The sequence below is a fragment of the Hemitrygon akajei genome, chromosome 15 (genome assembly GCF_048418815.1).
Source record: "Hemitrygon akajei chromosome 15, sHemAka1.3, whole genome shotgun sequence".
Lineage (NCBI taxonomy): Eukaryota > Metazoa > Chordata > Chondrichthyes > Myliobatiformes > Dasyatidae > Hemitrygon > Hemitrygon akajei.
Window position 1 is genome coordinate 91,316,757 of NC_133138.1, and position 24,710 is coordinate 91,341,466.

The 24,710-nt window shown below is 43.0% G+C and overlaps 1 protein-coding gene across 4 annotated transcripts in view; it reads left to right on the plus strand.

Annotated features, from left to right (window-relative positions):
- The window catches only part of LOC140739528 (F-box/WD repeat-containing protein 11), a 291,401-nt gene that overhangs the window by 232,373 nt on the left and 34,318 nt on the right, over positions 1 to 24,710 (plus strand). For all 4 annotated transcript variants that reach the window (XM_073067919.1, XM_073067920.1, XM_073067922.1 and 1 more), the window contains 2 exons: positions 1,538 to 1,616; positions 7,425 to 7,614. In XM_073067919.1, coding sequence (XP_072924020.1) covers positions 1,538 to 1,616; positions 7,425 to 7,586 — 241 coding nt within the window. In that variant the 3' untranslated portion in view covers positions 7,587 to 7,614. The remainder of the gene's footprint in view (positions 1 to 1,537; positions 1,617 to 7,424; positions 7,615 to 24,710) is intronic.

Here is a 24,710-nt window from a genome sequence, read left to right on the forward strand (position 1 = left end):
ATTTAGACATTAATTTATTAACTTTTTACGGGAGAGCCGGGTTCCAGCGTCTCGATCCTACGTCATCACGTGACGTCCCCCCGTTAGGAATTTTTTTATGTGAATTTTTACCGAATTACCCCTCGGCCTACTCTTTAAATTTGGCTTATGCTATTTTTCAGTTTAAACCTTTTCAAAAACAATTAATAGCTATCATTTATAAACAGTTAATGAATGCTCGCATGTCACCTAATGATAGGGTTCAACGCACCTGGGAAGTAGAACTTCAACATTCACTTTCAGACAATCAATGGAGTAAAATTTATTATTTCGTCAATAATTCATTTATCTGCGCACGCCATATTTTAATTCCGTTTAAGATAGTACATAGGGCCCATATGTCTAAAGATAAATTGGCGCATATTTTTCCTAATATAAGCCCTATTTGTGACAGATGTAACGCAGAAGTGCCTACTCTAACTCATATGTTTTGGTCATGTGTAAGTTTAAACAATTTTTGGAGGGATGTGTTTGGAATATTATCTAAAGTTATAGATATGGATGTTCAACCTAATTCACTTACAGCAATTTTTGGGATTATTCCAGAGGAAGCAAGTAAAGTGTCTGCTTCCGCTCAACATGTGATAGCTTTTTCAATGTTACTGGCTAGGAGAGCTATTTTGCTACACTGGAAAGAATCTAACCCACCTACTGTTTTTTATTGGCTCTCCTCCATCATGTCATGTCTAAGCTTGGAGAAAATTAGAAGCAGGACATTTGATACATCCTTTAATTTTGAACAAGTCTGGTGACCCTTTATTCAATATTTTCACATGATCTAATTTTTTATTTATTTATTTATTTTTCTTTATTCTCTTTGGGGAAAATCCTTATCCGTGAAGGTTCGGAGATGACTGGAAGGATGTTTTTTTTCTCTCTCTTTTTTAAATTTTATCCTCAATTGGACTGCCCAATCTTTCTTTTTCTTACTTTTTTCTTTCTCTTTGTTTTGTTTCAGTTTAGTTAGTGGGGTTTTTTCCTTTATCAAATAAAATTTCCAATCTTTTTTTTATGATTGCTATGAGGAGTTGTAGTTTTTTTTGGACCATTGTATATATAACAGCGTAATATTTTACCTGAAAGCACAAAATGCTGGCAGAACTCAGCAGGCCAGACAGCATCTATGGGAGGAGGTAGTGACGACGTTTTGGGTTGAAACGTCATCACTACCTCCTCCCATAGATGCTGTCTGGCCTGCTGAGTTCTGCCAGCATTTTGTGTTTTTATTTATTTCCAGCATCTGCAGATTCACTTGTGTTGCCATATAATATTTTACCTACTTGATTTTGATATTATATACTTTCTGTTTTTATTATTGCTGTTTATATGTCTTTTATATTATCTGTTTGCTAAACTCCTGCTCTGATTTGTATATTCTTTATTTGAAAATCAATAAAAAGATTGAAAAATGAAATGAGAATTAAACTTGATGACTATGTGCAATGGTTTAGATAGATTTCATTGCTAACACTTAGCTTTGCGTTTCTTCTCCCTCTAGCAAAATCAAAGTATGGGACCTGCAAGCTGCCCTTGATCCTCGTGCTCCAGCAAGTACTTTATGTCTACGCACTTTGGTGGTATGTATCAATGTTCTGTGTGGCAATTGGAAGGCTTCTCTTTAGCTATCATTGCTTGGACCCAGGAAATAATACACACAAAGTACACTGCAGATGCTGTGGTCAAAGCAACACATACAACATGCTGGAGGAACTCAGCAGGTTGGGCAGCATCCGTGGAAATGAGTAGTCAACGTTTCAGGCCGATACCCTTTGTCAGGACTGAAGAGGGAGGGGACAGGGGCCATACAAAGAAGGTGGGGGGAGGGTGGGAAGGAGAAGGCTGGTAGGTGCCAGGTGAAAAACCAAAAAGAGGAAAGATCGAGGGGTGGGGGGGGGGGGGGATAGTCTGGAAAGGTGAAGAAGGAATGTAAGGGGAAAGCACTATGGGTAGTAGAAGAAGGCAGAATCATGAGAGAGGTGATAGGCAGCTGGAGGAGGAGGCAGATTGAAACTGAATATTGAATTCTCCAACTTACGGTGAACACTGAATTCTCCAACTTCCAGTAATACCCTCCCTCTCCCTTCCCCCATCCCAGTTTCACTCTGCCTCCTCCTCCAGCTGCCCATCACCTCTCTCATGATTCTGCCTTCTTCTACTACCCATAGTGCTTTCCCCTTGCATTCCTCCTTCATCTTTCCTGCCTATCCCCCTCGCTTCCCCTCCCCCATCCTTTGATCTTTCCGCTTACTGGTTTTTCACCTGGCACCTACCAGCCTTCTCCCTCCCACCCTCCCCCCACCTTCTTTATAGGGCTCCTGCCTCTTCCCTCTTCAGTCCTGACAAAGGGTCTTCGCCCGAAATGTTGACTGCTCGTTTCTACGGATGCTGCCCGACCTGCTGAGTTCTTCCAGCTTGTTTATATGTGTTGCTTTTTCATAATACATTTGGCTGTGCATTCTGTGCTCACAGTATGCTCTTTTCTATATTGGAGAGATCAAATGCAGATTGCATGATCACTTTGCCCAGCATTGCTGCTCAGCCTGCAAGACAACCCTGAGCTTCCGATTGCTTGTCACTTCAATTTTCTCTTCCACTTTTTTGGCTTCCTTTGTTGCTCTAGTGATGCCCAGCATAAGCAACACCACCTTATTTTCCATCTGGGGCATTAAGGCTCTCAGGGCATGAAATTGATGTGACTGCTTCAGGTCACCACCCTTTCCTCTCTGCACAAATCTGGCTGTATTTTCTGATTTGGTTTTATTTTGGCTTTGAAGTAATTGCTTCTTTCACAATTTTGTTCTGCTCCGTGTCACAGATAATTCTCCCTTTCTATCAACTCTTTTCCCCTCTTTGCAACCTCAACCATACATTTTCCTCATTTTTCCAGTTCTGATGAATTTTTGAGCGCTCTTAGTACTTTCATTTTTAGATCTCCAGAAATTAATTACCCTTGTGGAGAATAAATGATCCCTGCTTTTCGTAAGAGCTCTGCTGCAGTTAACTCCAGTGATCTCATTTCCTGGTTGTGTGTTTTTCCCCAGTGTTTTCCAACTTCCTGCCACATCTTACAATTGTGCCAGAAGTGGGGAGTGGGGTCAGGAGAACTGAGGTCGAGTTACTGAACCTGTGAGAGGACAAGCTATAGAGGAAAAATGTGGAAGGATAGGACTGACTCAGAGCTGTTGGGCTGAATGGCCTCCTTCAGCATCATACAGAAATATAACAATGTAAGAAGCAAAATCATCAATTGCTTTCATGGTGGAGTTGAATGTATACTTGAATGCTGCAATAGTCTTGGGTTAATCATTGGGTCACTCTTTTGCTACCAACACTAATACAGAATAGACTCTTTCTGTGTTCCATGCTTCTCTTATACTGAAGATTGGAAGAAAGCCATTTGGGCCGTTGAATTATATAATGCAAATTGGAGGTATGATAATGTAGTTGATATGTTGGGTGCTTAACTCAAGCATGCAAATTCAAATCACCAGAGACCTGGACTATTAGTCTGGTGGTATAGATTTCTATCCCACTACAGCAGGAATGAATGCAAATTCACATTAACAGTTTCATAAATGTCATATAACAGCCCATATTTTTCACTGATATACTGTATCTTTAGAGAGGCTGCTCTGCTGACCTAACCTCGTCTGATTTTACTTTCAGCATCATACTGATAGGATTTGAACATAGAAATACAGCATCAGGCAGGCCATTTGGCACATGATGTACCTATCTTGATGCCACATTTATGCTAAACATCTCCCATTCCCTGTTTCAATCTAAAAGCCTCTTAAATTTCACTAAACTGCCTGTTCCCACTTTAGCTCTACCTGCCACCCCCATGTCAAAAAAAAGCACTTGCCCTTCACAGCATCTTTCAAATCCATCCCCCCCCCCCCCCCCCACATTAAAAGCATGCACTCTGGTGTTTGCCATTTTCACTCTGAGAAAAGACTCTGATTGTCTACACCATCTATGCCTTTATAATTTAAAAATCTTCCATCATATCTCCTCTTAGCTTCTGATACTCTAGAGTAGTGGTCGCCAACCAGTCGATCTTTGAGACTTTCCCAGTAAATCCCAAAAAAAATGAAAAATAAATACAGAAATACTGTTGTAATGTGAGCATTATAAAAATAAGTAATACTAATTAGGATAATGGTAATATAGCAATACTCCCGCTACTGAAAGCTGTTTGTAAAGAGAGATTGTTTCCCGGTTGCGGGGTTTTAGTTCCGTTCTTTCTGCCCAGTGCTCATGTGTGTATAGCTCCCCCACCGCAGTAGAAAAGTCCGCCACATCTCCTCTGGTGCTGGAGACTTATCCAACTTGATGTTTTCCAAAAGCTCCAGCACATCCTCTTCCTTAATATCTACATGCTCAAGCTTTTCAGTCCGCTGCAAGTCATCCCTACAATTGCCAAGATCCTTTTCCGTAGTGAATACTGAAGCAAAGTATTCATTAAGTACCTCTGCCATCTCCTCTGGTTCAAAACACACTTTTCAACTGTCACACTTGATTTGTCCTATCCTCTCATGTTTTACCCTGTTGCTCTTCACATACTTTTAGAATGCCTTGGGGTTTTCCTTAATCCTGTCTGCCAAGGCCTTCTCATGGCCTCTTCTGGCTTTCCTAATTTCATTCTTAAGCTCCTTCCTGCTAGCCTTATATTCTTCTAGATATCTATCATTACCTAGCTTTTTGAACCTTTCGTAAGCTCTTCTTTTCTTGACTAGATTTACAACAGCTTTGTACACCACGGTTCCTGTACCCTACCGTAACTTCCCTGTCTCATTGGAACATACCTACGCAGAACCCCACACAAGTATCCCCTGAACATTTGGTATGTTTCCCTGAGAACACCTGTTTCTAATTTATGCTTTCAAGTTCCTGCCTGATAGCCTCATATTTCCCCTTACTCCAATTAAATGTTTCCCTAACTTGTCTATTTCTATCCCTCTCCAGTGCTATGGTAAAGGAGATAGAATTGTGAGCACTATCTCCAAAATGCTCTCCCACTGAGAGACCTGACACCTGACCTGGCTCATTTCCCAATATCAGATCAAGTACAGCCTCTCCTCTTGTAGGCTTATCTACATATTGTGCCAAGAAGCCTTCCTGAACACACCTAACAAACTCCACCCCATCTAAACCCCTCACTCTAAGGATATGCCAATCAAGATTTGGGAAATTAAAATCTCCCACCACAACAACTCTGTTATTACTCCTTTCCAGAATCTGTCTCCCTATCTGCTCCTTGATGTCCCTGTTACTATTAGGTGGTGTATAAAAAAACACCCAGTAGAGTTATTTGACCCCTTCCTATTCCTAACTTCCACCCATAGAGACTCCGTAGACAAACCATCCATGGCTTCCTCCTTTTTTGCAGCCGTGACACTATCTCTGATCAACAGTGCCACGCCCCCATCTCTTTTAACATAGAACAATACAGCACAGTACAGGCCCTTTGGCCCACAATGTTGTGCCAACTCTTAAACCCTGCCTCCCATATAACCCTCCACTTTAAATTCCTCCATATACCTGTCTCCTTCCCTGTCCTTTCTGAAACATCTAAAGCCTGGCACTTGAAGTAGCCATTCCTGCCCCTGCACCATCAAAATCTCTGTAATGGTCTCAACATCATAGCTGCAAGTGCTGATCCACACTCTAAGCTCATTCACTTTATTGATAATACTCCTCGCATTAAAATAGACACATCTCAAACCATTGATTTGAGTGCATCCCTTCTCTATCACCTGCCTATCCTCCCTTTTGCACTGTCTCTAAGCTTTCTCTAGTTGTGAGCCAACCTCCCTTTCCTCCGTCACTTCAGTTCGGTTCCCACCCCCCTGCAATTCTAGTTTAAACTCTCCCCAGTAGCCTTTGCAAACCTCCCTGCCGTGGTATTGGTTCCCTTCAGTTTCAAGTGCAACCTGTCCTTCTTGTACAGGTCACACCTGCCCCAGAAGAGGTCCTAATGATCCAGAAATCTGAATCCCTGCTCCCACTCCAATCCTTCAGCCACGCATTTATCCTCCACCTCATTCTATTCCTATACTCACTGTCGCGTGGCACAGGCAGTAATCCTGAGATTACTTAGATGACTACCTTTGAGGTTCTGCTTTTCAACTTCCTTCCTAACTTCCTGTAGTCTGCTTTCAGGACTTCCTCCCTTTTCCTATCTATGTCATTGGTACCAATCCCACTTCAAGATATCATGGACGCGATCTGAAACATCCAGGACTCTGGCACCTGGGAGGCAAACTACCATCCGAGTTTCCTTCCTGCGTCCACAGAATTGCCTGTCTGACCTCCTAATTTTCGAGTCCTCTATCCCTGCTGCCATCCTCTTCCTTTCCCTACCCTCCTGAGCAACAGGGCCAGACTCTGTGCCAGAGGCACGACCACTGTTGCTTCCCCCAGGTAGGCTGATTCCCTCAACAGTACTCAAACAGGAGTACTTATTCTTAAGGGGGTCAGCCACTGGGGTACTCTCTAGCTTCTCGCCTTTCCCTCTCCTGACTGTTACCCACTTACCTGTCTCCCCAGGCCCCAGAGTAACTACCTGCCTAAAGCTTCTCTCTAGCACCTCCTCACTCTTCCTGACCAGACGAAGGTCATCAAACTGCATCTCCAGTTCCCTAACGCAGATGTGGCCGTCAGGAGGCTGGCAGTTTCCCGGACATCCCACATCCGACACCTGATGACCTCCCACATCAGAGTGGAGAAATGTACAGGAACCCGTAAAGCAGCATCAAACGTGCATTAGGTCATCAAAAGTTTGATAGCAGATTGAACCTGATAACTGGAGAGCATTGCTCTTGCTGGTTTTGGTTTGCATTATTTCAATTCCTATTCTTGGTGCCCAATGAAGGGGAAAAGTAAAACATTTTGTGCCAGCTCTTGTAAGCAGTTCTTAAGCTCCATGACAGTATGCTTGAGAGCTTTTGAAAGAGTAATAGAAGGAAATATTTCCACTGGCAGCTAACCAGATGACATAAGTCTGGAGCAGTTTGGAAAAGAATCTGAGGGAATGTAATGAGTTGTGGTCTGATTAGTAGTGCCTTAAGGAAGTAATTTCAATTATGGAAATTTTCAGAAGAGTTCAATGCATATTTGAAGAGAAAATTGACGAGGAATAATTGACGCAAGTCTAGGAAACCCAAGTTTTTATCTCGTACAATGACAGTTGCACATGGGAATGTGTCTCAGTGAAATTGTGTAACATAGGTGACATCACAAGATTTCAATTAGTTATCAAGTTGAGGCTAGGTATTTCTTTAGAATTAGTGCTTTGCGGACAACCTCCCTTGGTTTCTAATACACTGTAGTTTGATTCTGTGTAGCAATATGTCATTGAACCATAGTTGTTTTGATTCTAGGAACATTCTGGTCGGGTATTTCGACTTCAATTTGATGAATTTCAGATTATCAGTAGTTCCCATGATGACACCATTCTGATCTGGGACTTCTTGAACGTGCCATCGAATAACCAGAATGAAACCCGTTCTCCATCAAGGACGTACACCTATATCTCAAGATAATGGAATATGTGGTCACTACCTGGCTCAGGTACCAATGGTTTTCACTTTTTAAACTGCACATTCTCAGTTATTGCTCAACTCGTACAATCTTTACCCCTTCTCCAATAGAAGGAAACTTACCATTGTTGTTAAAATGTGTGGCAATTTAACTAAATGAACTTGCAAGTAAACTACTTTTTCTAGTGGAGCAAGTTAAACTGTTGGCTCAGATTGTTTCACACATTATGACTACTTTTGATCTGTAACCCTTGATAAATTATATACAGTCCTCAAAAAAATTTGCCCTATTAAGGATTGTATCTTTACATGAACTGCATTGCACTTCCACAGAATAGGCTTGGTTCTAATTATATATTTTTCAAAGAAAGTGTAATTTCAAGTTTTAAAATTCAGTTTAGTTCTATTTCCCACCTCTTCTTTTATATTTAACTGTCGAAGCAAATGATATTCAGACCAAAATATTCTTGACAACTTTAGTCAAAAACAGATTCTTCATTCCATGCTGTTGAATTCATTTTTTGCTGTAACTTGATTAAAATTATTTCTGTTTAATAAATTTGTTAATTCAACCCTTAACTCTCCAACTGGAAATTGAACTATAACTGAAAAAAATAAATAAAAAGCCTTGAGTTTCATATTTCTCAAGCAGATAGTTTGTTAGCTAGTGAAACCCAACATATGAATGGACAAGAAATAATGAATTTCATTTTGCTGTGATGCTCTAAAACAATTCTTTTGGCTTGAACAGTATTTTGATAAGATGGAAAGTCATTAAAGTAATTCTATTTGAGATGATGAAACTGGCTGAAAGAATCTTTGCCTGAAACTGGCTGAAAGGATCTTTACCAGAGGTGTGCTATTTATCATTGAAGAAATTGTTTTTTTTTTAATGTTAGAGGTGCTAAATTGTATGTGGTGGATGCCAACACTCATGATTTGAGCCAATTATCCACTGTATTTACTTTAAATTTTGAATCACTCTCCTCTCATTTTGTTGTGATGTAGTAATAACTCTCAATAAAGAAAATTTAGCTTTGTAAAATGTCTCAGGGTCCTGTTCAGGAATATTACCAAACAAGCTCACATAAAGAGCTTAATAAATAGTTACTTAACCAAAGATGTAGTCGTGAAGACCGCATCCTCGAGGACCAGTCCTTCATTATTTTAGAAATGTTCCAACTGTTTGTCATCCTTTGCATGTAGAAGTATTTTCTAACTTTAGGCTATAGCCCTTAGTCATGGACGCTCCAGTAGACTTAAATAGCTTCTTGCTATATAGTCCTCCCCTTAATGTCTTGAATAGGTTGTCTATATCTCCTTAACTTCTCAAATTATAGGGAATATACCACTAATTTGTTTCTTTTAACATAAGATTTAACAGTGTAAATCAATATACATTTTTAGATGCTCCTGTGTTCCTGATGTTGTCTAAGTGAAGGGTTGTATATTTAGAACATGAGTTTAATACCTTATCTTTTTGTTACTTTAGTTGACTAGTTAATTAAGGCTGCAATCCCATTTGTGTTTTAGATTTATTTTGGCCTTTGACACTTTAATAATGTAAGTATGTAGCTCCCTAAATTCCATTTGAACATTGAATATTTCTAGAGCTTTTAAAATTTACAAAATACTCTGATCTATCAATTTTTCATTCATTGCCTAAATTTTGTCATTTCATTTAACTTATTAATATATCTTTGAGATACTTCTATCTATACTTACCATGTTCAGTTTATTGTTATTCAACTGTACATGTGTATACTGTCAGACAAAACAGCATTCCTCTGGGTCAAGGTGCACAACACAGTACATAACTCGTATACATAACACTCAGAGTAATACGAACATTAATAAATTAACAAATAATAAGGTGCATTTATGACACAAGTTGAAAAATAAACAGGTTTTACTGTTTTAGCTATGGTGCTTCTGGGTGGTGGCAGGGAGATCAGTAGTCTTACGGACTGAGGGAAGAAGCTGTTTCCCATCCTAACAATTCTTGTACTAGTGCTATGGAACCTTCTATCTAATGGTAGCGGGTCAAAGAGCTCAGATAAGTGAAATAGAGACCCCAATGATCCTCTCAGCAGTCCTCGCAATCCTTTGTAGGGTCTTGTGGTTAGATGTCTTTCATTTCCTGTCGCAGTCGATGATACAGGTGGTCAGGACATTCTTGAAGGTGATATTGTTTTTTTTTTAAAAATTGGATAGAATGGGTGGGGGGGGGGACGAGCCTCACTTGCCTCATCTCCCTTGGAAGTCATGATGCTACAGTGCTTTCTTGATCAAAGAGATGTTGTTGAGGAACCAGTTGAGATCGTTGTTTCGTACACGCCTAGAAACTTAGTACTCCTAATTCCCTTCACAGAGGAGCAGTGAGGGGTGGGCATCTTGCCCCTTCTGAAATTCCACAGTCACCTCTTTGGTCTTGTTCACATTGAGACTGAAGTTGTTGTGCTCGTATCATTCTACCAGTTGCTCTACCTCTTCTCTGTACGCTGTCTCATGGTCATTGTTGATGAGGCCAAGCACTGTTGTGTCATCAGAAAACTTGATGTTTCTGTTTGAACTGGATTTAGCAATGCAGTCATACGTCAGCAGCCCTGGGGAACACTGATGCTCAGCAAGATGAAGTTAGAGATGTTTCTGCCAACCCTGACTAACTGGTCTTTCTGTCAAGATGTCCAGGATCCAATTACAGAGAGAGGTGTTGAGACCCAGCAAGAACGCTTATCCACCAGCTTTTGAGGGATGATTGTATAAAGTGCCAAGTTGAAGTCAATAAACAGCATTTGAGCATAGGAAGCATTTTCCAGCTAGGGCAGGACGGAGTGGAGTGCAGAGGCTATAGCATGATCAGTGGACCGAGTTGAATGATAAGCGAACTGGAAAGGGTCCAATGTAGGAGAAAGGTGGGATTTAATGCAACCCAGAATCAGCTTCTCACAGGATTTCATTATTGTTGAAGTCAGTGCCACTGAATAGTAGTCATTACGGCAGATTACCGTCGCCATCTTGGGCACTGGGATGATGATGGCTGCCTTGAAGCCTGAGGGACCATTGGACTGTTCTAGAGCGATACTGAAGATGACTTTTAGAACCTCTGTAAACTAGACTACACAGTCCCTCAACACCTGATCAGGTGTGTTATCAGGCCGTGCAGCTTTACTTGGGTTGGCACTGGCAATGGTCTTCCTCATATCAGCTGTGGCCAAACAGAGTGCCTGCTCCTCAAGGGAGAGGGGACCTTCCTCACCAGCGCATTGTTCCATGCATCAAACCGTGCGTAAAAGACATTCAGCCTATCAGGAAGAGAAACGTTACTGTGGACATGCAGGGTGGACTTGTAGTTGTTATGGTCTGAATGCCCTGCCTCATGCACCTCATGTCTCTGGTATCACGTAAATGGCTGTATGTTCACTGTGAGTAATCCTGTTATGCCTTCCTGATGTACTTTCTCATGTCAGCTCTTGTTATCCCAATCTGAAGGCAGCATCACAAACTATCAGCCATGGCTTCAGATTTGTCCTCACATCGGTGTGTTTAATAACAGTGACATTCTCAATGCACTTCTCCATGTAGCCAGTCACCGTCCTCACATATTCATCAATTTTAATCAGATGGTTGTAGGTAGTTGCATCCCTGAATGTGTTCCAGCCTGTTTTCAAAACGTAACCTATCTTGTCTTTATCTACAAATTTGCACTGATGGATTTACTCTTAAAACAGGAGCATATCATATAGCTCTTAGAATCTTTACTGGTAGATACAAATTTTGAGCAGGTGGTTACACCCAGAATGCAGAATTCGGGGAGTAGATAGAGGGGTAAAGGGAGAAGGAAGTCAGTGCAGGGTCCCCCTGTGTCCATTCCCCTCGGCAACAGATATACTGCTTTGGATACTGCTGAGAGGGATGACCTATCTGGGCAAGGCAGCAGCAGCAGCAGCCAGACCAATAGAACTGTGGTCAGGTCTGAGCCTCAGAAGGGTAGGGTGAAGTCAGGCCGAGCAATAGTCATAGGGGGCTCGATAGTTAGGGAGACAGATAGGAGATTCCACGGCAGTGAAAGAGACACCGGGATAGTGTGTTGCCTCCTGGGTGCTAAGGTCCAGGATGTCTCTGAGCGGTTGCAGAATATTCTTGAAGGGGGAGGTTGAACAGCCAGAGGTTGTGGTACACATAGGCAGAAGAGGGGTAGAGGTCCTGCACAGTAAGTTTAGGGAGTTAGGAAGGCGGCTGAAGAGAACAGCCTCCAAGGTGGTAATCTCCAGATCACTCCCGGTGCTACAAGCTAGTGAAGGTCAGAACAGGAAGATAGCACAGATGAATGAGTGGCTGAGGAGATGGTGCAGGGTTTCAAGTTCTTGGATCATTGGAACCTTTTCTGGGAAAGGGATGATCTGTTCAAGTGGGATGGGCTGTACCTGAACTGGAGGGGAACCAATATCCTGGGAGGAAGGTTTGCTAATGCTATCGCGGAGGGTTTAAACTAGATTTTCAGGGGGGTGAGAACCGAAGTAATGAGGCAGAGGGTGGGGTGGTTGGTGCAGAAGTAGTGACAGCTTGTAGGGAATTTGAGGAAGGATAGGTAGATGATAGATTTTAATGCAAGGTTTATCATAAGCAAGGCAGATGAACTAGGCAAATCAGTACATGAAACTATGATGTTGTGGCTATTACAGAGACTTGGATAACTCAGGCAGGAGTGGCTGCTGATGTTTCGTAAAGGACAAGGAAGGAGGAAAAAGAGGTGGGGGAGCGGCACAGCTAATCAGTCATAGTATCACGGCTGCAGAAAAGGAGGAAATATCTACTGAGTCATTGTGGGTGGAAGTCAGAAACAGGAAGGGGGCAGTAACTCTACTGGGTATATTTTTTATAGACCCCCCCCCCCCCCAATAGTAACAGAGACATTGAGCAGATTCTGGAATGGCACAATTGTAATAGGGTTGTTTGATGGGTGATTTTAACTTCACTAATATTGACTGACATCTCCTTAGAGCAAGGGGTTTAGATGGGGTGGAGTTTGTTTGGTGTTATCAGGAAAGGTTTCCTGATGCAATATGTAGATAAGCCAACTAGAGGAGAGGTTGTACTTGATCTGATATTGGGAAATGAACCTGGTCAGGTGTCAGAACATTTTATGGGAGAACATTTTGGAGGTAGTGATCACAACTCTATCTCCTTTACCATAGCGCTGGAGAGAGATAGGAGCAGACAATTTGGGAAAACATTTAATTGGGGTAGCCAGATATATGATGCTATTTGCCAGGAGCTTGGGAGCAGATGTTCTCAGGGAAATTCAAGGCAGAAATGTGACAAATGTTCAGGGAACATTTGCATGGAGTTCTGCACAGGTATGTTTCATTGAGGCAGGGAAGGGATGGTAGGGTAAAAGAACCATGGTGTACAACGGATGTAGAAAATTTAGTTAAGAAGAAAAGAAAAGCTTACAAAAGGTTCAAGAAACTGGGTATTGTTAGAGCTCTAGAAAATTACAAGGTTGCTGGGAAGGAGTTTAAGAATGAAATTAGTAGAGCTAGAAAGGGCCATGAGAAGGCCTTGGCGAGCAGGATTAAGGAAAACCCCAAGGCATTCTACAAGGATGTGAAGAACAAGAGGATGATCCGTGTGAAAATAGAACCAATCAGGAGTGAGAGTGGAAACATGTGCATGGAGCTGGAGGAGGCAGCAGAGGTATTTAATGAATACTGCTTTCACCAGTGAAAAGGACCTTGGCAATTGTGGAGATGACTTACAGTGGACTGAAATGCCTGAGTGTATAGACATTAAGATGTGCTGGAGCTTTTGAAGGGCATTAAGTTAGATGTTGCCTGAAGTATGCCCCAGGCTACTGTGGGAAGCAAGGGAGGAGATTGCTGAGCCTCTGGCGATGATCTTTGCATCATCAATAGGGACGGGAGAAGTACCAGAGGATTGGAGGGTTGCAAATTCTGTATGGAACACAGTGACCAGTGGTATTCCGCAGGGAGCTGTTCTGCGACCCGTCCTCTGTGATTTTTATAAATGACCTGGATAAGGAAGTAGAAGGGTGTAGTAAGTAGTAAGAGGAAGTAGTAAGTTTGCTAATGACACAAAAGTTGGGTGTGTTGTGGATAGTCTGGAGGGTTGTCAGAGGTTATAGCATGCCATCAGTAGGACACAGAACTGGGCTGGGAAGTGGCAGAAGGAGATTACCCCAGATAAGTGTAAAGTAGTTCATTTTGGTTGGTCAAATTTGAGCGTGCCTTATGAGAATAGGTTGAGTGAACTTAGCCTTTACTCCTTGGGGCGACAGAGGGTGAGAAGTGACTTGAAAGAGGTGTATAAAATGATGAGAGGCATTGATTGTGTGGATAACCCGAGGCTTTTTCCCAGAGCTGAAATAGCTAACATGAGGGAGCATAGTTTTAAGGTGCTTGGAAGTAGGTTCAAGGGGGATGTTAGAGGTAAGTTTTTCAGCACAGAGGGTGTTGGTGCATGGAATACACTGCCAGCGAGGGTGGTAGAGGTTCATACAATAGGGTCTTTTAAGAGACTCTTAGATACGTGGAGCTTAGAAAAATGGAGGGCTATGCGGTAGGGATAGCTTCTAGAGTAGATTACAAGTTTGGCACAGCATTGTGGGCCAAAGGGCTTCTAATGAGTTGCAGATTTCTGTGTTGCCTGAAGGAGGGTATAGCTAATCTTAACCTTGGCTTCGGCCATTACCCGGCCATGTCCTCCACTGTCTTTGGCTAAGTTTATTATCCTCCACAGATGCTGCCTGACTTGTTGAGTCCCTCAAGGTTTTCAGCATCTGCAGAATCTATTGTGTTTATGAACCTGATAAGGGCCTGTATTGTGCTGTAGGTTTTCTGTGTTTCTATGTTTTTGATACTTGTCCACTTTCCCACCCAATTCTCATTATCTTACAATTATCTGTGTGACCAAAATCAGGCATAGCCTTGAGAACACTCAATGGCAGGGATTGGAGGTAAATAATTACAAAGGTTTACAACCATTCAAGTAAAGAAATTCCTAATCAAAGCCCTACTGACTCCTTTTTCTGAGACACTGCCATCCCTGATTCAGCGCTTTCACTGTATGCTGTGTCTGCGAGACTGGGTCTGACGGAGCTTTCATTGTGTGGTATGTCTGCGAGGCTGAGTCTGGTGCCGTGGAAGTCTATAGCGGGGGTATTCCCTTCTGCCGCCTGCGTGGGATGACGAGTCTATCGGGACCCTGAGGACTTGTGGAAACTGTGTGGTGGTTTCTTTCAAACTTATAGTCTTATAACATCTTTGGACTATTTTTACTGTGCCCATGCTCTTTTTTTTTTATCAATTATGGTATTGTCTGCACTGTTGTAACTATATGTTAACTATAACCATATGTAACTATGTGGTTTTATGTAGGTCTTGTAGCTTTAGTTTTTGGTTTGTTGGGTGGTAGAGTTGGTCTCTTGACTTGGTGTGTCTGGGTAGTCTTGTTTTGTCTGGTGGGTTTGGAGCTCCTTTCCAGGGAACGCGCTAAGACGGTAGCGCAATAATAATACGCAGCAGCCTCTTCGGACTCTGGATTTGGGGATTACCAAATGATACGTGGATTTTCTGGTGTAGTCTGTTTTGTTGTGAGCTTTTGTGGTATCATTCTGGAGAACGTTGTCTCATTTTTTAACTGCATTGCATTTGTGGTTTCTAAATGACAATAAACTGAATCTGAACTGAGCTCATTTTGTAGCCTCACAGCAATAATAAGACACTTTTCAATCTTCTAAAACCTGCATTTTGGCCATTCTCCCCTAATCATTCCTAGCTTTCAATCCCTTCTTGTCTTGATATCAATCTGTGCTGCATTGGGAAACTTTATCTTCCCTTGGGTATGGAAACTGAAACAGCACAAATTACTTCAGTTGTGTCACAAACACTCGGCACTCAGCAAGATTTATATATTTCTGCATTCTGATCCCAATTGCATGATTGGATACTTTGTTGTACCTGCATATTTACTTTCTACATCTTATGAGAAGCTCTCAACAGCAAAATATATTCGTTTCTCATAGTTTTAGTATTGATAGAACCTCTCATTTCCCTTAATGCACTCCTTGCTCACAGGCTTAAGCTATTCATTTATCTTTCCAGTAGTACTCAAGAGTTTGAGAGGTTGGTTATGGCTAGGATCAGATCCTGCCTAAGGAAGGACCTGGACCTACTGCAGTTTTCCTATCATCTCTGTAAGTCTACAATGGATATGATCTCATTGGTTCTTCACACGGTCCTGGACTATATTAATATTTACATCACACTGCTGTTCATTGACTACAGCTCAGCATTTAACAAAATCATTCCTGTGGTTCTGATCAAAAGCTCTAAAACCTGGTCCTCTGTACCTCTCTGCAAGTGGATCTTATGGAACCTCGACTTCCTTGCTGGAAGACCACAGTCTATGTGGATTGGAAATATCATCCCCACTTCACTGATATTTAACACTGGCACACCTCAAGGATGTGTGCTTAGCCCACTGCACTTCTCTGTCTGCATCCATGACTGTGTGGTTGGCACAGCTCAGACACCATCTATAAATTTGCTGATGATTCAACTATTGTTGACAGAATTTCAGATGGTGGTGAGAAGGTGTACAGGAGTGAGATAGATTAGATGGTTGATTGGCATCGGTAAGACCAAAGAATTGATTGTGCACTTCAGAAAGTTTAAGATGAGGGCAGACACATCTGTCCTCATTGATTGATCGTTAATGGAAAGAGTGAGAAGTTTCAAGTTTCTTGGAGTCAACATCTGAGGATCTATCCTGGGCCCAGTATATCGATGCAGTTACACAGAAGGCACAACAGCGGCTATATTTTATTAGGAGTTTGAGGAGATTTGGTATGTCACCAAAGACACTCGCAATTGTCTACAGATGCACAATGAGAAGCATTCTAACTAGCTGCATCACTGTCTGGTGTGGAGTGGTTGGGGATGGATCAAAGTAAGCTGTGGAGAGTCAGCTCAGCTCCATCATGGGCACCAACCTCAGCATCCAGGACATCCTGAAGGATCGATTCCTCACAAAGACAGCATCCATTATTAAGGGCCCCCATCACCCAAGACATGTTGTTCATAGACTTCAGTTCAGCATTCAACACAATCATCCCTCAGAAACTGACTGGAAAGCTGAGCCTACTGGGCCTGAACACCTCCCTCTGCAACTGGATCCTAAACTTCCTGACTGGGAGACCTCAGTCAGTCCGGATCGGGAGCAGCATCTTCAACACCATCACACTGAGCATGGGGGCCCCCCAGGGCTGTGTGCTCAGTCCACTGCTGTTCACTCTGCTGACCTACGACTGCACTGCAACACACAGCTCGAACCATATCATCAAGTTCGGCGATGACACGACCGTGGTGGGTCTCATCAGCAAGAACGACGAGTCAGCTTACAGAGAGGAGGTGCAGCGGCTAACGGACTGGTGTAGAGCCAACAACCTGTCTCTTAATGTGAACAAAACAAAAGAGATGGTTGTTGACTTCAGGACGGCACGGAGCAACCATTCCTTGCTGAACATTGACGGCTCCTCGGTAGAGATCGTTAAGAGCACCAAATTTCTTGGTGTTCACCTGGCGGAGAATCTCACCTGGTCCCTCAACACCATCTCCATAGCAAAGAAAGCCCAGCAGCGTCTCTACTTTCTGCGAAGGCTGAGGAAAGTCCATCTCCCACCCCCCCATCCTCATTACATTCTTATCTGTCTTATCCCCCCTTGTTCAATCTCTTCCCACCTATGTTCGTGACACTTCTCATGCTTTGAATTTTTTCAATGATTTTAAGTTCCCTGTCCCCCACTGTCATATTTTCACCATGGACGTCCAGTCACTATATACCTCCATCCCCCACCGAGATGGTCTCGAAGCTCTTCGGGTTTTTTTGGATTCCAGACCTAACCAACACCACTCTCCTCCGTCTAGCGGAATTAGTTATTACTCTCAATAATTTCTCCATTGGCTCCTTCCACTTCCTCCAAACCAAGGGTGTAGCCATGGGCACCCGTATGGGTCCCAGTTATGCCTGCCTTTTTGTTGGCCTTGTGGAACAGTCCATATTCCAAGGCTATACCGGTATCCATCCCCCTCTTTTCCTTCGCTACATCGACGACTGCATTGGCGCTGCCTCTTGCACGCATGCTGAGCTCGTTGACTTCATTAACTTTGCCTCCAACTTTCACCCTGCCCTCAAATTTACCTGGTCCATTTCCGACACCTCCCTCTCCTTTCTTGATCTTTCTGTCTCCATCTCTGGAGACGGCCTATCTACTGATATCTACCATAAGCCTACAGACTCTCACAGCTACCTGGACTATTCCTCTTCCCACCCTGTCTCTTGCAAAAAGGCTATCCCCTTCTCACAATTCCTCCGTCTCCGCCACATCTGCTCTCAGGATGAGGCTTTTCATTCCAGGACGAAGGAGATGTGTTCCTTTTTTAAACAAAGGGGCTTCTCTTCTTCCACCATCAACTCTGCTCTCAAACACATCTCTCCCATTTCCCGCACATCTGCCCTCACCCCATCCACCCACCACCCCATTTGGGATAGGGTTCCCCTTGTCCTTACCTACCACCCCACCAGCCTCCAGGTCCAACATATCATTCTCCATAACTTCCGCCACCTCCAACAGGATCCCACTACCAAACACATTTTTCCCTCCCCCCACCCTCTGCTTTTCGCAGGGATCGCTCCCTACGCGACTCCCTTGTCCACTCGTCCCCCCCATCCCTTCCCACCGATCTCCCTCCTGGCACTTATCCTTGTAAATGGAACAAGTGCTACACCTGCCCTTACACTTCCTCCCTCACCACCATTCAGGGCCCCAGACGGTCCTTCCAGGTGAGGCGACACTTCACCTGTGAGTCGGCTGGTGTGGTATACTGCGTCCGGTGCTCCTGGTGTGGCCTTTTATATATTGGTGAGACCCGACGCAGACTGGGAGACCATTTTGCTGAACACCTACGCTCTGTCCGCCAGGGAAAGCAGGATCTCCCAGTGGCCACACATTTTAATTCCACGTCCCATTCCCATTCTGATATGTCTATCCATGGCCTCCTCTATTGTCAAAATGAATCCAAACTCAGGTTGGAGGAACAACACCTTATATATCGGCTGGGTAGCCTCCAACCTGATGGCATGAACATTGACTTCTCTAACTTCTGTTAATGCCTCTCCTCCCCTTCTTACCCCATCCCTGACATATTTAGTTGTTTGCCTGTTCTCCATCTCCCTCTGGTGCTTCTCCCCCTCCCCTTTCTTTCTTCTGAGGCCTCCCATCCCATGATCCTTTCCCTTCTCCAGCTCTGTATCCCTTCCTTTCGGTTAGTCCTGACGAAGGGTCTTGGCCCAAAACGTCGACAGTGCTTCTCCTTATAGATGCTGCCTGGCCTGCTGTGTTCCACCAGTATTTTGTGTGTGTTGTTGTTTGAATTTTCAGCATCTGCAGATTTCCTCGTGTTTGCTTATCACATTCTACAGGGGTTGTATTGAGAGCATCCTGAGCAGCTGCATCACTGCCTGGTTCGGAAATTGCACCATCTCGGATCGCAAGACCCTGCAGCGGATAGTGAGGTCAGCTGAGAAGGTCATCGGGGTCTCTCTTCCCACCATCAGGGACATTTACACTACACGCTGCATCCGCAAAGCAAACATCATTATGAAGGACCCCACACACCCCTCATACAAGCTCTTCTCCCTCCTGCCGTCTGGGAAAAGGACCAAAGCTATCAGACTGCTCAATACCGAGAGCCTGGACTGACACCTTGCTGTACTATTGTCTTGTTCATTATTTATTGTAATGCCTGCACTGTTTTGTGCACTTTATGCCGTCCTGGGTAGGTCTGTAGTCTAGTGTAGTTTTTCTTTCTGTGTTGTTTTTTTTTAACATAGTTCAGTCTAGTTTTTTTACTGTGTCATGTAACACCATGGTCCTGAAAACTGTCTCATTTTTACTATGTACTGTATCAACAGTTATGGTCGTGTAACACTTACCCAACAGGCTGGTATATGTCTAGGGGAAAAGGAGATCCAGCCACACACTAACCCTGCCTCCCGTACACGCAGGTGCTATGAGAATTGAGTTTATGCCTCGCGCCCGCCCACAGTACCAAACCCACAACAAATACCGTTATGAAATACACTTTAAAGAGTTTACTAAAATTAAAAGAGTATTAGGCAATACAGTATATATGCAAGGAAAAAAACAAAAGGCGCCAACTTATCAAAGTTCAGTCAGTTTAGTGCACATCGTTGGAGCTCAACCATCGAACCATTCGACCCCTCGTCGCTTGCCTCCGACCTCCACGTCTTCGCACCTAGGACCCCCCGGTGGTCTTCCGAGCAGTGCAGCGCACGTCCACCTTCCTCGGCGTCTTCCTCCCGACTCCCCACCAAAAGCCCGCGAAAACCCCTTCCCCACGTGCCCAGCCTCACAAGACAAAATAACATTCCCCATTGGTTAACAACTGAATACAATTACCATATCAGCAAGTATAAAGCAAAGCAACTGCAAGAGAAACACTTATCAGACAAAGAAGCATTCCTACTCTTAACAAACCAAAAAAAAACCATTTTGAGTAACATACACAGGACATTGTACAGTCGAAATGACAATAAAAAGTGACTTGATTTGACATGCCGTCTTATCATTGCTACCGTCAGGGAAAAGGAACAGGTGCCAGAAGGCGCACACACAGTGATTCAGGAATAGCTTCTTCCCCACTGCTGTCAGATTTCTGAGTGGACATGGAACTCATGAACAATGTACTGCTGCCACATAACAAGAAATTGCATGACATATGCTGGTGATGTTCTCTGCAACCCAGCTTTATTTTATCAATGACCATGCATATGTTACACCTTTATTCTATTTACATTTTACATAAGTTTTTAATAGTTGCTGTTTCTGGGACTGGTTGTTCTGATCCTCATGACACCTCACTAGTAAAACAAATCTGTATATTCCTGCTCCCTGTATTTTTGTGTATATGTGTGTTTTAGCCACTCTTTTATACTCGTGTATTATTCTCATGAGCTCTTGTTTCTCCAGTGAAATAAATTATTAAGACAGTGTATAATTGAGGATCCAACAGCGATGTCTAGGGCAGTTTTTTTGGCACTATGTACAAATTAGAGTACCTTCCTTTCTCTTCACCGTTTCTTATTATCTACCCATTTCCCAACAATTGTTCGTGTGTTACAGTGGCATGCAAAAGTTTGGGCACCCATGGTCAAAATTTCTGTTACTGTGAATAGCTAAGCGAGTAAAAGATGACCTGATTTCCAAAAGGCATAAAGTTAAAGACGACACATTTCTTTAATATTTTAAGCAGATTACTTTTTTTATTTCCATCTTTTACAGTTTCAAAATAACAAAAAAGGAAATGGCCCGAAGCAAAAGTTTGGGCACCCAGCATGGTCAGTACTTAGTAACAACCCATTTGGCAAGTATCACAGCTTGTAAACGCATTCTGTAGCCAGCTAAGAGTCTTTCAACAGTTGTTTTGGGGATTTTCGTCCATTCTTCCTTGCGAAAGGCTTCTAGTTCTGTGAGATTCTTGGGCCGTCTTGCATGCACTGCTCTTTTGAGGTCTATTCGCAGATTTTCAATGATGTTTACATCACGCGACTGTGAGGGCCATGGCAAAACCTTCAGCTTACGCCTCCTGAGGTAGTCCGTTGTGTATTTTGAGGCATGTTTAGGATCATTATCAGGTTATAGAAGCCATCCTCTTTTCATCTTCAGCTTTTTTACAGAGGGTGTGATGTTTGCTTCCAGAATTTACTGGTATTTAATTGAATTCATTCTTCCCTCTACCAGTGAAATGTTCCTCGTGCCACTGGCTGCAACGCAAGCTCAAAGCATGATCGATCCACCCCCATGCTCAACAAGTTGGAGGGCGTTCTTTTCATGAAATTCTGCACCCTTTTTTCTCCAAACATACCTTTGCTCATTGCGGTCAAAAAGTTCTATTTTAACTTCATCAGTCCACAGGACTTGTTTCCAAAATGCATCAGGCTTGTTTAGATGTTCCTTTGCAAATTTCTGACTCTGAATTTTGTGGTGAGGACGCAGGAAAGGTTTTCTTCTGATGACTCTTCCATGAAGGTCATATTTGTGCAGGTGTCGCTGCGCAATAGAACAGTGCACCACCACTCCAGAGTCTGCTAAATCTTTCTGAAGGTCTTTTGCATTCAAACGGGGGTTTTGATTTGCCTTTCTAGCAATCCTATGAGCAGTTCTCTCCGAAAGTCTTCTTGGTCTTCCAGACCTCAGCTTAACCTCTACCATTTCTGTTAACTGCCATTTCTTAATTACATTATGAACTGAGTAAACAGCTATCTGAAAACACTTTGCTGTCTTTTTATAGCCTTCCCCTGTTTTGTGGGCATCATTTATTTTAATTTTCAGAGTGGTACGAAGCACGGAGCCCATGGCTGCTGATTGTTGGGACAAGGATTGAGGAGTCAGGGTATTTATAAAGCTTTGAAATTTGCATCACCTGGCCTTTCCTAATCATGACTGTGAACAAGCCATATCCCTAACAAGCTAATTAAGGTCTGAGACCTTGGTAAAAGTTATCTGAGAGCTCAAATCTCTTGGGGTGCCTAAACTTTTGCATGTGCTCCTTTCCTTTTTTTTCACTCTAAAATTGTACAAAACAAAAATAATACACTAATCTTGCTTAAAATGTTGAAAAGAATGTTTCATCTTTAATCTTATGACTTTTGGAGATCAGTTCATCTTCTACTCATTTAACTATTCACAGTAACAGAAATTTTGACCAGGGGTGCCCAAACTTTTGCATGCCACTGTATTATAGTGTCTATAAAAAGTACTCACCCTCCTTGGAAGTTATCATGTTTTATTGTTTTACAACATTAAATTTCAGTGGATTTAATTTGGCTTTTTTGATACTGATCAACAGAAAAGACTCATGTCAAAGTGAAAACAAATTTCTACAAATTGATCTAAATTTATAACAATTATTTAACACAAAATAATTGACTGCATTATTATTCACCCACCTTTCCCCCCCCCCCCACCCCCCATCAGTATTTAGTAGATGCACTTTTGGCAGCAATTACTGCATTGAGTCTGTGTGGATAGGTCGCTATCAGCTTTGCACATCTGGATACTGCAATTTTTTCCCTTTTCTTTTTTACAAAACTGCTCAAGCTTTGTTAGATTGCCCTTTTCAAGTCCAGCCACAAATTCTCAATTGGATTGTGATCTGGACTCTGACACGGCCACTCCAGGACATATTATACCATAAGACATAGGAGCATAATTAGGCCATCTGTTCCATCGACTCTGCTCCACAATTCAATCATGGCTGATCCTTTTTTTCTCCTCCTTAACCCCAGTTCCTGGCCTTCTCCCTGTAACCTATCATGCCATGTCCAATCAAGAACCTATCAATCTCTGCCTTAAATACGCTCAACAACCTGGCCACCACAGCTGTATGTGGCAACAAATTCCACAGATTCACCACCCTTTGGCTAAAGAAATTTCTCTGTATCTCTGTTTCGAAAAGGGGCCCCTCTATCCTGAAGCTGTGCCCTCTTGTCTTAGACTCTCCAACCGTGGGAAAGATCCTTTCCACCTCTACTCTGTCTAGGCCTTTCAACATTCAAAAGGTTTCATTGAGATTCCCCCTCATCCTTCTGAATTCGTGGTGGAGGGAGTACATTCAGATTGGAGGGTTGTGACTAGTGGTGTCCCACAAGGATCTGTTCTGGGACCTCTACTTTTTGTGATTTTTATTAACAACCTGGATGTGGGGGTAGAAGGGTGGGTTGGCAAGTTTGCAGATGACACAAAGGTTGGTGGTGGTGTAGATAGTGTAGAGGATTGTCGAAGATTGCAGAGAGACATTGATAGGATGAAAAAGTGGGCTGAGAAGTGGCAGATGGAGTTCAACCCGGAGAAGTGTGAGGTGGTACACTTTGGAAGGACAAACTCCAAGGTAGAGTACAAAGTAAATGGCAGGATACTTGGTAGTGTGGAGGAGCAGTGAGATCTGGGGGTACGTGTCCACAGATCCCTGAAAGTTGCCTCACAGGTAGAGAGGGTAGTTAAGAAAGCTTATGGGGTGTTAGCTTTCATAAGTTGAGTGATAGAGTTTAAGAGATGTGATGTAATGATGCAGCTCTATAAAACTCTAGTTAGGTCACACTTGGAGTACTGTGACCAGTTCTGGTCGCCTCACTACAGGAAGGATGTGGAAGCACTGGAAAGGGTACAGAGGAGATTTACCAGGATGCTGCCTGGTTTAGAGAGTATGGATTATGATCAGAGATTAAGGGAGCTAGGGCTTTACTCTTTGGAGAGAAGGAGGATGAGAGGAGACATGATAGAGGTGTACAAGATATTAAGAGGAATAGACAGAGTGGACAGCCAGCACCTCTTCTCCAGGGCACCACTGCTCAGTACAAGAGGACATGGATTTAAGTTAAGGGGAGGGAAGTTCAAGGGCGATATTAGAGGAAGGTTTTTCACTCAGAGTGGTTGGTGCATGGAATGCACTGCCTGAGTCAGTGGTGGAGGCAGATACACTAGTGAAATTTAAGAAACTACTAGACAGGTATATGGAGGAATTTCAGGTGGGGGGTTATATGGGAGGCAGGGTTTGAGGGTCGGCACAACATTGTGGGCCCAAGGGCCTGTAATGTGCTGTACTATTCTATTTCTATTTCTAATTCAAGCAAGCACAGATCCAAAGCCATCAAACATTTCTTGTATGATAACCTTTTCATTCCTGGAATCATCCATGTGAATTTCCTCTGGATCCTCTCCAATGCCAACACATCTTTTCTAAGATGAGGGGCCCAAAACTGTACACAATACTCAAGGTGAGGCCATACCAGTGCCTTATAACGCCTCAGCATCATAGCCTTGCTCTTGTATTCTAGACCTCTTGAAAAGACTGCTAACATGGCATTTGCCTTCCTCACCACCAACTCAACCTGCAAGTTAACTTTCATTGTGTTCTGCACAAGGACTCCTAAGTCCCTCTGCATCTCAGATTTTTGGGTTTTCTCCCCTTTTAGAAAATAGTCTGCCCATTTATTTCTACTACCAAAGTGCATGACCATGCA